The following is a 12,897-nucleotide window of genomic DNA, read 5'->3' as shown; positions in this document are numbered from 1 at the left end:
CCATAGGAAATTCGGACTAAATAAGAAGATTATAGTAGTATAAACAGCAGAAGGCTGCAAAAATAGTACTACTCTTATAAAGACCAGTTTCAGGAAGGACCGAGGGAATAGATCGTCAAGGTAAATATATGGCTGTTTGCTTTGCTTAAAGAGTCATAAAGAAGTGTGTTAAGCTTTTTACCTTTTCAAAATATTACGTGGCATAGTATAGCGCATTAAGGATTGATTGAGCATTATTGATGTATTAGGAAACTGTATAACCATTGAATTGTAATAACGTGTATAAAGACCAAGAACGGATTGACTTAATAAAAGCTTGAAACTTTGACAACTAGGCCAGATTAACGATCTGGAGAGCAAACGCCTCTGACACTCTCACTGAACAGAAAGTGACCCTGCTTATCGGTTAAAGTGATTGCACTAAAGAATATTTCATTGTGTGGACAATAATAAATCTTTGGAAAAGTCAAATTCATATAACAATACTAGTTTCCAAGTGACTACTAGCTCACGAGCATAATAACTAACTGAGAATAAGTTATTAGGTATTGATATATAAAAGAAGAAGACACAAGGTAAGGGAGTATAGGAAGAATCTATAAACATAAAGTAATAAAGTAATCATCTATCCAAGACCTCATACTAGACCGGGAAATAAGGGAGTGACAACGTGAATGAAGGAACAAACCCAACTCACGCGAAGGGCCATTACGAATACATAGAAGAGTTGGTAGGGCCGCACGGCAAGGCCCTTGTTACACCGAAGTGACAAAAGTCAGCACCGTGACACTTAAAAAGTTTTGGTTTATTTTCATTTTCTGTTTTGGAGTTCCCCTATCCAGTAGGGGGCGGCAATATACCGTTTCCGGTGTATTCAGCCCTTAAAGCACCACCAAAGAAGAGTTTCCTTGGCAGTTGCAGAGAGGTATTTGGGTGTGTGAGACTTGACATCAGAAGAATTACAGGGTGTGTGAGACTTGACATCAGAAGAATTACAGGGTGTGTCCCATCCTTTCAGAATTTTTTTTTTTTTTTTTAAACTAGGAAAGTCAGTTAAGAAAAAAAAATCATATTTACAATGACAGCCTACAACAACCAAATGACGCTGTGCCAATTGTGGGCCAATCAATTATAGCCAATTAGTGATAGAGCTTGGATTCGAACCACGGTGTCTGTTGTGAAGCACTCACAAACTTCTACAGATGCACAATCGAGAGCATCCTGGCGGGCTGTATCACCGCCTGGTATGGCAACTGCACCGCCCTCAACCGTAAGGCCCTCCAGAGGGTAGTGAGGTCTGCACAACGCATCACCAGGGGCAAACTACCTGCCCTCCAGGACACCTACACCACCCGATGCTACAGGAAGGCCATAAAGATCATCAAGGACATCAACCACCCGAGCCACTGCCTGTTCACCCCGCTGTCATCCAGAAGGTGAGGTCAGTACAGGTGCATCAAAGCTGGGACCGAGAGACTGAAAAACAGCTTCTATCTCAAGGCCATCAGACTGTTAAACAGCCACCACTAACATTGAGTGGCTACTGCCAACACACTGTCAATGACACTGACTCTACTCCAGCCACTTTAATAATGGGAATTGATGGGAAATGATGTAAATATATCACTAGCCACTTTAAACAATGCTACCTTATATAATGTTACTTACCCTATATTATTCATCTCATATGCATACGTAGATACTGTACTCTATATCATCGACTGCATCCTTATGTAATACATGTATCACTAGCCACTTTAACTATGCCACTTTGTTTACATACTCATCTCATATGTATATACTGTACTCGATATCATCTACTGTATCTTGCATATGCTGCTCTGTACCATCACTCATTCATATATCCTTATGTACATATTCTTTATCCCCTTACACTGTGTATAAGACAGTAGTTTTTTTGGAATTGTTAGTTAGATTACTTGTTCGTTATTACTGCATTGTCGGAACTAGAAGCACAAGCATTTCGCTACACTCGCATTAACATCTGCTAACCATGTGTATGTGACAAATAAAATTTGATTTGATTTGAAATCTCAAGCACTGAGATACAGTGCCTTAGACCACTGTGCCACTTGAGAGCCCAGTTAGGACTAGGGTTGGCCTGAGGTAGGATTTAATAGATTAAAATAGTGCAGTAGAGTCTTTTTTTTTAATTTGAGAATTTATTTTGTGAGTATTGTGTTAGGGTATTTGTTTATTTATTCAAAGCAAAGTATAAAGGAGTTGTACTCCAGTCTAGTAGGTGGCGGTAATTCAACATTTATTGGATGCCAACCACCGTTAAACTTCAACGAAGAAGAAGGAGTGTTTCCGTCAAGATGGCTGTCGGTGCCTTCCCCATCGCCAAGCTCCTCTACCTCGGTGTACGGCAGCTCAGCAAGCCCGTAGCCAACAGGCTCAAGGCCGGGGCTCTCCGGAGCGAGTTCTTCAAGACATATGTTTGTCTTCCACCGGGACAGAGTAAGTCATTTAGTTTCATTGAAGCTACGGACTGAGTGGTTCTGGTAAACGGGAGGTTGGGGAGAGTCGAAGGACGGGAGGGTCATGTAATAGTTAACCAATAGAATTCACCTGTCACTGCCGCTAGGCCAATAGTTTACATGGGCATGATCGTGAAGAACGCCCATTTGTGACTTTTGGTGATTGAAATAGAAATGGTCCAATGATACAGTAGGTACGTCAGTCAGGAGGATTATCCAGCGAACCATGTAGCCAATTGGAGCGCGGTTAAAATTTATTAGTGCAGGACTTTGTTCGTTTGTCATTGAGGTTGTCTGTAGGAAATTAAATGTTAAGTGTTTTTTTGTTGCCATTATTACGAATGAACTGTACATTTTGTTTTACATTACATTGACCTCCCAGCAGTAGTATTACACTTATCTATGTCACTATATATTAAAAGATTCAGATCAATTTTGCATTTTTTTTTGTCGGCCCCACCTCCTCCTTCTGTGGGGGTTATTGGCAGTCGGCATCCAACGTTATAGTGCATTATCGCCACCTACTGTACTGGAGCGCCCCTGCCTCCCGCCTGTGTACTGGAGGAGGCTTAGCATTAACCAATATAAAGAAGGGTTCCTACAGATGCAGGAATGCCCTGAATTGCGGGTTGCAGTTGCACCCTTCTACTTTGGCTGAGCTGTGTTTACAACCTCTGTTATTGTCTCTGTGAAGTTTGAGTTTACCTAGTGAACTCCCCTGTCACTGCATCACAGATAGAACAAGGAGCCAGATGTTTCACCGATTTTTGTATAAATCTGAAGCATCCGGTTGGAATTTCCACTCCCCACCAAATATGGCGAGGAGAAGGAAGCCCAGTGGGAGAGTATGGCGTGAGATGGAACTGGGCTGACATTTGCTGTTTTTATTCACGTTGAAGAAAAGCCTGCTCTTAAATTTTTCTGTTACGAACAAAGTGCACTAAGTTCAAGAGACGTGACCTTTTGCCAAACGTTTAAATGCCGTTGTTTACAAGGTGTGCAAGGGCGACTTGAGTTATTACACACCCGAACGACAGAGAAGTAAATGGATACATGCTAGAAAGCACCAATAGGATCTCATTAGGTTGTTATACACACTATGCTTCATTTACTCACATTGAAAACACAGATGTACTATCTTGGTTTAGCTATAAATATCTTTGGCGGCGTTGTGTTCTTACAACTGTATAGTTGATACATGGGCTGGCCAGACCATAATGCTGGGATACCAGCGACTGATCACCCGTTGTTGGCAGGGGGTAGTTAGCCTAAGAATGGACTCAAGGAGCTCAATGTTATTCCTTATAGTCCAAGGACCTTAGATGTTCTGTCTTAGAAGTGAATTGGCTCTCTGGCAGCCCAAACAGTCAAATACTCCCATCTGAATCGATTCTCAATCGTGGTACGTTTCTAGAAATAAAGCTCTCCTACTTTCATATCACGTTAGTTGCCGTCAACACTATTTTTCAGTAGCTATGGCGACCAATTTTTTTTTTTTCTTGTGAATATTCTAAAATCTGCATTAAGAAAATATGCCAATGGTTCCCACCAGTGGTGTATTTGCACCAGAACTGACTTGTTGCGGATAAAAAGCAGAGCGTGATGCTGTAGTGCACACAAAATGTAGTTTTTCACTTCCAGTTTTCATGTCCTGAATCCAAATCTCTAAAGTTCAGTGTTTCTCCATTGCACTTTAGACTCTACTGTTTTGTCGGGAAAAACTGTTCTGTTTTAAATAGCAAATGTGCCTCCTCTGGTCTTGGCTTGTGGTCTCCAGCCCAACAGCTCACAGATACAGGGCTGGTTCTATACAGGGCTGGTTCTATACAGGGCTGGTTCTATACAGGGCTGGTTCTATACAGGGCTGGTTCTATACAGGGCTGGTTCTATACAGGGCTGGTTCTATACAGGGCTGGTTCTATACAGGGCTGGTTCTATACAGGGCTGGTCGGCTAGTCTACATGATGATGATGATGATGATGATTATTATGGGTAAGAGGGCTGGTTCTATACAGGGCTGGTTCTATACAGGGCTGGTTCTATACAGGGCTGGTTCTATACAGGGCTGGTTCTATACAGGGCTGGTTCTATACAGGGCTGGTCGGCTAGTCTACATGATGATGATGATGATGATGATGATTATTATGGGTAAGAGGGCTGGTTCTATACAGGGCTGGTTCTATACAGGGCTGGTTCTATACAGGGCTGGTTCTATACAGGGCTGGTCGGCTAGTCTACATGACGATGATTATTATGGGTAAGAGAGGGCTGGTTCTATACAGGGCTGGTCGGCTAGTCTACATGACGATGATTATTATGGGTAAGAGAGGGCTGGTTCTATACAGGGCTGGTCGGCTAGTCTACATGACGATGATTATTATGGGTAAGAGAGGGCTGGTTCTATACAGGGCTGGTCGGCTAGTCTACATGACGATGATGATGATGATTATTATGGGTAAGAGGGCTGGTTCTATACTGTACTGGTAGGCTAGTCTACATGACGATGATGATTATTATGGGTAAGAGAGAGAATATTTATATTTGTCAAACAGCAGACGAGCATCGATCTTCGAATCACCAGAATCAGACACTTGATATTCATTGGAATGGAGCATCGTCATCACCACACACTGTCATCGTCATCACCACACACTGTCATCGTCATCACCACACACTGTCATCGTCATCACCACACACTGTCATCGTCATCACCACACACTGTCATCGTCATCACCATACACTGTCATCGTCATCACCACACACTGTCATCGTCATCACCACACACTGTCATCGTCATCACCACACACTGTCATCGTCACCACCACACACTGTCATCGTCACCACCATACACTGTCATCGTCACCACCACACACTGTCATCGTCATCGTCACCACACACTGTCATCGTCATCACCATACACTGTCATCGTCACCACCACACACCGTCATCGTCACCACCACACACCGTCATCGTCACCACCACACACTGTCATCGTCACCACCACACACTGTCATCGTCACCACCACACACTGTCATCGTCACCACCACACACTGTCATCGTCACCACCACACACTGTCATCGTCACCACCACACACTGTCATCGTCACCACCACACACTGCCATCGTCATCACCACACACTGTCATCACCACACACTGTCATCACCACACACTGTCATCGTCATCACCACACACTGCCGTCGTCGTCGCCACCACACACTGCCGTCGTCGTCGCCACCATACACTGCCGTCATCATCGTCATCATCATCATCACACTGTCGTCGTCGTCATCATCATCATCACACTGTCGTCGTCGTCATCATCATCATCACACTGTCGTCGTCGTCATCACACTGTCGTCGTCATCATCATCACCATACACTGTCTCCATATTTACTTCAGGGTGGTGGTGGTTGGACTCCATATTTACTTTTATTGACACAAAAAGGCCTGTTGGTGCGTCCACATGTAGACGCCAGCTCGTCACACAGCGCTGCCAAAACAAAGATCTACACCTACGCAGGAGGCATTTCTCACGCAATACACAACATGGGATTTACTCTTTTAAAAAAAATGAATTTCTCTCTTCCCTCCCGCTCTAGTTTACCACTGGGTGGAGATGAGGACCAAGATGAGGATCATGGGTTTTCGGGGTTCCACCATCAAGCCCCTGAACGAAGAGGCGGCAGCAGAGCTGGGTGCAGAGCTACTGGGGGAGGCCATCATCTTCATCGTCGGAGGGGGGTGTATGATCCTAGAGTACAGTAGACAGGCGGCCAACTCTAAGAGGAAGGAAGAAGAGCTGAGTCACACCATTGGCAGTCTGCAGACACAGATAGGAGAGCTGACCTTGAACACAGAGACACTGGATGCCAGGCTAAGGGAGGTCAACAGGCTGCTGCTCTCCTTACCACCGCCTGTTACCACGCAAGTTCCTGTTTCGGATCCTGCTATCACTCTGGCTTCCTCTTCTGTGGATCCCAGTCAAAAGTGATGCCTGTGTCATTTCTGAATCAGCCTGATGGTCGTCAGATCTGTTTGCCTTTAGCCAAGTTCTCGCTCATGTCATAACTAACCTTTTCATATCTGTCTCTCTCTCTCTCTCTCTCTCTCAATGTAGTGTTGTCAGACGAGACTAAAGGACTCTACACACACACACGCACACACACACACTCTGCAAACGGAGCGACGGAGATCCGTTTGTGTCGATCCCTGCTTACTTTTGTGCGGCTGAATTTATGGAGTGGACCGTGTGGGTGTGTGTGTGGAGTCCTTTCCGTCTAGGTTATGATGCCACACGAGTCAGCTGTTGGCTAAAACAGACAGATCTCTGTCCACCAGGTTATGTCTGTTAATAAAAGGACTGTGACACTTAACCGTATGCTTCCCAGATGAAACAGTCTGTGCATATATTATGTTTGCTTTGGTCTTTGGCAGGTATGGGTTTTTTTTTTGAGGCAAAAGTGTATGTTCAGTACTCCTAGTAGGAACTACTGACCATATTCTTCAATGAAGTGTTTGTCATTCAAGTAGCCTCTGCTGAGATGTTCTAGTTTTCAGGAGAAATGGAAAGAGGGCATTAATACCATCTTAACTCCGCCTCCGCATTTACCTGATTGGTTGAACATTGCAGAAGAGAACCTCCCACCGACAGTTTTCTATTCTCCTGGTCAAGACTAGTTTTCATGCACATGTTTTCAATTGAGAAATACAGAACCAAACATCTGTTAGATGGGGAAATTGAGCAACTTAAGACTTCCTCTGCAAAAAAGATCAACATTTTATTATAGATTTCTTGATGTTTTGAGGGAAGTGTTACTGGGTATGTTGCTACGCTGGCTCAAAAGGGACAAACCACAGTGTAGATCCACTTTTTTCCCCCCTAATTTTTCAAGTGATGTTCATTAAGGCGAGCAGATGTTTGCTGAGTTCTACTAGATGCAAACCGACCCTCTATGCAGATGCCTTTATCAGTTAAGTGGAGAGAAGTGCAACCACAACACAGTACTGTCTGTCTGCTGCTATATATATATATAAAGGATTTCCTGTAGAGCTGGGTGTGAGTGGACCTGACTCTAATTACTGGGGGTTTTGCTGTGTGTCAGGGGCTGCTGCTGGAGCAATGACTCGCTGTCATATAGTGTATTCATTTTTGGGGGGGGGGGGGGTCAATGCTTTCTTTAACACTGAACATTTTTTTTTTTAACGCAACATGTAAAGTGTTGACCCCATGTTTCATGAGCTGAAATAAAAAAAAATCCCCCAAATTTTTCCACACACACACACACACAGCTTATTTCTCTAAAATGTTGTGTGTGAATTTGTTTACATTCCTGTTAGTGAGCGTTTTCTCATTTGCCAAGATTAATCCATCCACCTGAAAGGTGTGGCATATCAAGAAGCTGATTAAACCGCATGATCGTTACACAGGTGCACCTTGTGCTGGGGGACGTTTATAAAAGGCCACTTTAAAATGTGCTGTTTTGTCATAAAACACAATGCCACAGATGTTTTGAGGGAGTGTGAAATTGGCATGCTGACTGCAGGAATGTCCACCGGAGCGGTTGCCAGACAATTGAATGTTAATTTATCTACCATAAACTGTCTCCAATATATTTTTGAGGTTATTTGTCAGTACGTCCAAACGGCCCCACAACCACAGACCACATATAACCACACCAGCCCAGGACCTCCACATCAGGCTTCTTCACCTGCGGGATCGTCTGAGGTGGGGTGCTGAGGAGTATTTATTTTTTTGGGCCCTTTTGTGGGGCAAAACTAATTCTGATTAGCTGGGCCTGCCTCCCCAGTGGGCCCGCCTCCCCAGTGGGCCCGCCTCCCCAGTGGGCCCGCCTCCCCAGTGGGCCCGCCTCCCCAGTCATGTTAAATCCATAAATTAGGGCCTAATGAGTTTATTTCAATCGACTGATTTCTTTATATGAACTGTAACTCAATAAAATCTTTGAAGTTGTTGCATGTTGCGTTTATATTTTTGTTCAGTTTTATTATATATATATATAAACAAACACTACTCCATGTCCTGGACAAGGGGACTGTTTCAACATACCACATTTCAGTGTCTAGTTGAAACGAAGCACCTATATTAAACAGTGATTGGTTTGGCTTGGTGATAGAGTGACTGCATGGGGATATATTATGCTTAGACGAGGAGACCATGTGACCTGACCAGGAAACACTGTCATATAGGGCCAGTGTTTCCTGGTCCCTCCTCCAGTCCCCCCAACAGCCCAACTCCAGTCCTCCAGTACCCCCAACAGCCCAACTCTAGTCCTCCAGTACCCCCAACAACCCAACTCTAGTCCTCCTGTACCCACAACAGCCCAACTACAGTACCCCCAACAGCCCAACTCTAGTCCTCCAGTACCCCCAACAGCCCAACTCTAGTCCTCCAGTACCCCCAACAGCCCAACTCTAGTCCTCCAACAGCCCAACTCTAGTCCTCCAATACCCCCAACAGCCCAACTCTAGTCCTCCTGTACCCCCAACAGCCCAACTCTAGTCCTCCAGTACCCCCAACAGCCCAACTCTAGTCCTCCAATACCCCCAACAGCCCAACTCTAGTCCTCCAGTACCCCCAACAGCCCAACTCTAGTCCTCCAATACCCCCAACAACCCAACTCTAGTCCTCCAGTACCCCCAACTCTAGTCCTCCAGTACCCCCAACAGCCCAACTCCAGTCCTCCAGTACCCCCAACAGCCCAACTCCAGTACCCCGAACAGCCCAACTCCAGTCCTCCAGTATCCCCACTCATTTTTTGTTGTTGGCCCAGATGACAAATTCCTCTGATTCAACTAATTGAGGATGAAGTTGAATCAGGTGTGCTTGTTTGGGGCCTACAACAACAATGTGTTCTGTTGTAGGACTGGAGGTGGGAAACACTGCTATATGGGGTGGAAAAACTACTCAAATCTCATTCTGTAGTAAAAGTGAGGATATTCTAATAGAAAATTACCACTTGAGTAAAAGTATTTGGTTTTAAATGTACTTAAGTATCAAAAGTAAATGTAGTTGCTAAAATATACTTAAGTATCAAAAGTATGAATAATTAAAAATTCCTTATATTAAGAAAACCAGATGGCACAATTTTCTTGTTTTTTTATTTTTGCTGTGCAAGGGTCACATTCCAACACTCAGACATGATTTAAAAACAACGCAGTTGTGTTTAGTGAGTCCTCCAGATCAGAGGCAGTAGGGATGACCAGGGATGTTCTCTGTTTAGTGAGTCCACCAGATCAGAGGCAGTAGAGATGACCAGGGATGTTCTCTGTTTAGTGAGTCCTCCAGATCAGAGATAGTAGTGATGACCAGGGATGTTCTCTGTTTAGTGAGTCCTCCAGATCAGAGGCAGTAGGGATGACCAGGGATGTTCTCTGTTTAGTGAGTCCTCCAGATCAGAGGCAGTAGTGATGACCAGGGATGTTCTCTGTTTAGTGAGTCCTCCAGATCAGAGGCAGTAGAGATGACCAGGGATGTTCTCTGTTTAGTGAGTCCTCCAGATCAGAGATAGTAGTGATGACCAGGGATGTTCTCTGTTTAGTGAGTCCTCCAGATCAGAGGCAGTAGAGGACCAGGGATGTTCTCTGTTTAGTGAGTCCTCCAGATCAGAGGCAGTAGGGATGACCAGGGATGTTCTCTGTTTAGTGAGTCCTCCAGATCAGAGACAGTAGGGATGACCAGGAATGTTCTCTGTTTAGTGAGTCCTCCAGATCAGAGACAGCAGGGATGACCAGGAATGTTCTCTGTTTAGTGAGTCCACCAGATCAGAGACAGCAGGGATGACCAGGGATGTTCTCTTGATAAGTATGTGAATTGGACCATTTTCTGTCCTGCTAAGCATTCAAAATGTACTTTTGGGTGTCAGGGAAAATTTATGGAGTAAAAAGTACATCATTTTCATTAGGAGTGTATGGAGTAAAAAGTCAAATATATAAATGATAAAAGTACAGATAACCCCCCCCTCCAAAAATGCCTTAAGTACTTTACACCACTGATGGGTGCTTGGTCCCAGGTAGGGAGGATGTTTTATAACCCCACGACAGTATGACACAGGGAAACTAACTGGCAGTAATATTTGCTGCCTTTGAACATTTTGAAATGTGTACATTTAGCTACATCAAATGTTGCCCACCTTCCCCAAGTACAACAGAGCTTTACTATGGTTCTGACTAGGTGGAATACAGACTTTCTCGTAGCAGGTTAGGAGAATGAGGTTACGGTTATGAAAAGGGTTAGCTAAAATGCTCTCCTAGCCTTCTATGAAAAGTCACTTCCTGGTTGTGGCTGTACTCCATCTTGTCCCAAGGTTTTCCCAAACTCTTTTGTTGTTGTTGCCATAGATCTACACAGCTGATTCAAATAATCAACGAATCATCAAGCTTTGATCATTTGAATCAACTGTGTCGTGTTAGGGGGCAAAAAACTCAAATGTGCACACCTTGGGGTCCCGAGGACCTTGGGAAACGCTGATCTAGTCACAACTCTGTATCATTGTCTTGACTCACTGTGTGAATTCCTTCCCTAGTTGGTGATGCACTGTGACATGTGTAAAAAAAAATATATTAAAAAATTGCTGTATATGAATGAGTATAAAATAAAGTGAAATGTTCTAATCATTTGTTCTTTGCATTTTGTTGTTATAAAACTGTACAATATTGCTTAGATTGACAAATTTATTCAAGGCCTAAAATGGTGGGTAATGTTCAACGATTGGCCAGAAGTTGGCGGTAGTGCGTGTGTTGTTGATGACATCCGCTATCTGCAGTGTTGCCATGTTCGCGGTTTCCGGCTAAATTTGGCTACTTTGAAAACGATGTCTCGGGTGGAAATGTATTGGTTGCGGGGTTTTTTCTAACAGTTGTGGGTAGGCTATTTAGATTGTCATAATGGAGACATCTATTTCAAACACGTTTTCCGTAAAACATATGATTTACGCTAGAACTGACGCACACCAATAAATAATGGGGACAAAGCACTGGAAAACGACTTTGGGCGCACTAGAGCACCATTACATAAATTGGTTAGGAGGTGGTTTAAACTACATTATAATGTTGACTTTGCTTAAAGAAAACGGTATCAAGCGATATGTCTTATGCATGCTCAGCTCTTAGGTCTGTGGGGAGGGGGGGTGGGGCTGCCCGAGTGGACATTTAACATAGAAGTTATGGAACTCCCTCACGTGGGTCTTTTTATGGGGGAAAGTCCTCAATGAAACGGATATTAAATGTGGACAATGATCAATTTGCCTCCGTTGGCCATCAAGTAGCCTATTAATAAATATACCATGGTAGGCTACTATTTGATACAATAAATATGTTGAAATCGCGGAGTCATTGCAAATCAATGTGCCACCTTGTGTAGTCTACCTGGAGCTGTCGAACCTATTTAATAAATGTGCTATAATTTAGCCTTATGTTAGTATGCAATTATTAATGGACATGTTTCGTTAATTAATTTTAAGTTATTTAAGCTCTATCGCAATTGCTGATCAGTTAGAACGCATTAGATTGACGGTGACAGTCAGATTAGGCGACAGGTGAAACAAATTCAAAACAATAAACACTGCCTGTTGTTGACAAGCATATTCAGTATATATACACATTATTAATATTTCATTCAATGATTGAAATTATGACCCCATCCTCAGTAGCCTATTCAAGCAGTCTATTGGGGAAACAACAATTTCTTACCTCAAAATCCCCTCGCTATTCATGTTGAATACATTCGTCTGTTTGAACTAAACGAGCTGCTAAATCGTTCTGTTTATATCTTGACTACATCTTGTCTAGTCTACTGTAGTCTGAAATGATATGTAGGCCAATCAGGGACTGCCTATGCTACCTTCCTTTATCCAAGCACACCACGGCAACATTGAATTACAATCATAAACCCAGATTTTAGTCTGCAGCCTATTGAAATGACAAGTCAATCTCGCAAATGGACCATTTATAACGGTTTGCAGTCTTAACATCTGGCATATAATAACAGCACAATTGCCAGAATTTAGCCTAACATGAGTTTAGTCATGTTCGTCCGAGTGGTTCTTGCTCAGAGATTTTGTGATCCTCTGTCCAACTTTCATCACTCAATCTCCCCTGCTGGATTTCAACAGATTGTTGATAAACCTGAATCGAGCCCTAAATGCAGATTGGGTGAAATCCGTGGTATATCAGACCATATTTGTTTTTTTTGTTTAACCTTTATTTAACTCGGCAAGTCAGTTAAGAACAAATTCTTATTTACAATGACTGTCTACCAAAAGGCATCCTGCGGGGACGGGGGCCTGGGATTAAACAATAAAATAAATAAATACAATATAAATATAAATAAAGGTCAAAACACACATCACAACACTACATAAAGAGAGGACTAAAGACA

The 12,897-nt window shown here is 43.3% G+C and overlaps 2 protein-coding genes across 2 annotated transcripts in view; one reads left to right on the top strand and one right to left on the bottom strand.

The window, feature by feature from the left end:
* The window catches only part of ppp1r13l (protein phosphatase 1, regulatory subunit 13 like), a 67,115-nt gene extending 66,391 nt beyond the window's left edge, over positions 1 to 724 (bottom strand). The window contains exon 1 of the mRNA XM_042297754.1: positions 698 to 724. Coding sequence (XP_042153688.1) covers positions 698 to 709 — 12 coding nt within the window. The 5' untranslated portion in view covers positions 710 to 724. The remainder of the gene's footprint in view (positions 1 to 697) is intronic.
* Positions 725 to 2,273: 1,549 nt separating this feature from the next.
* opa3 (outer mitochondrial membrane lipid metabolism regulator OPA3) lies at positions 2,274 to 6,882 on the top strand. The gene is made up of 2 exons (XM_042297753.1): positions 2,274 to 2,481; positions 6,104 to 6,882. The coding sequence occupies exons 1-2, from the start codon at positions 2,289 to 2,291 to the stop codon at positions 6,493 to 6,495; spliced, it is 585 nt and encodes a 194-aa protein (XP_042153687.1). The 5' UTR covers positions 2,274 to 2,288; the 3' UTR covers positions 6,496 to 6,882.
* The last annotated feature ends 6,015 nt before the right edge of the window (positions 6,883 to 12,897 follow it).

Source organism: Oncorhynchus tshawytscha, linkage group LG14 (assembly GCF_018296145.1).
Source record: "Oncorhynchus tshawytscha isolate Ot180627B linkage group LG14, Otsh_v2.0, whole genome shotgun sequence".
Lineage (NCBI taxonomy): Eukaryota > Metazoa > Chordata > Actinopteri > Salmoniformes > Salmonidae > Oncorhynchus > Oncorhynchus tshawytscha.
The sequence above is the reverse complement of the archived record's forward strand: the minus strand, read 5'-3'. Positions and strand labels throughout refer to the sequence as shown.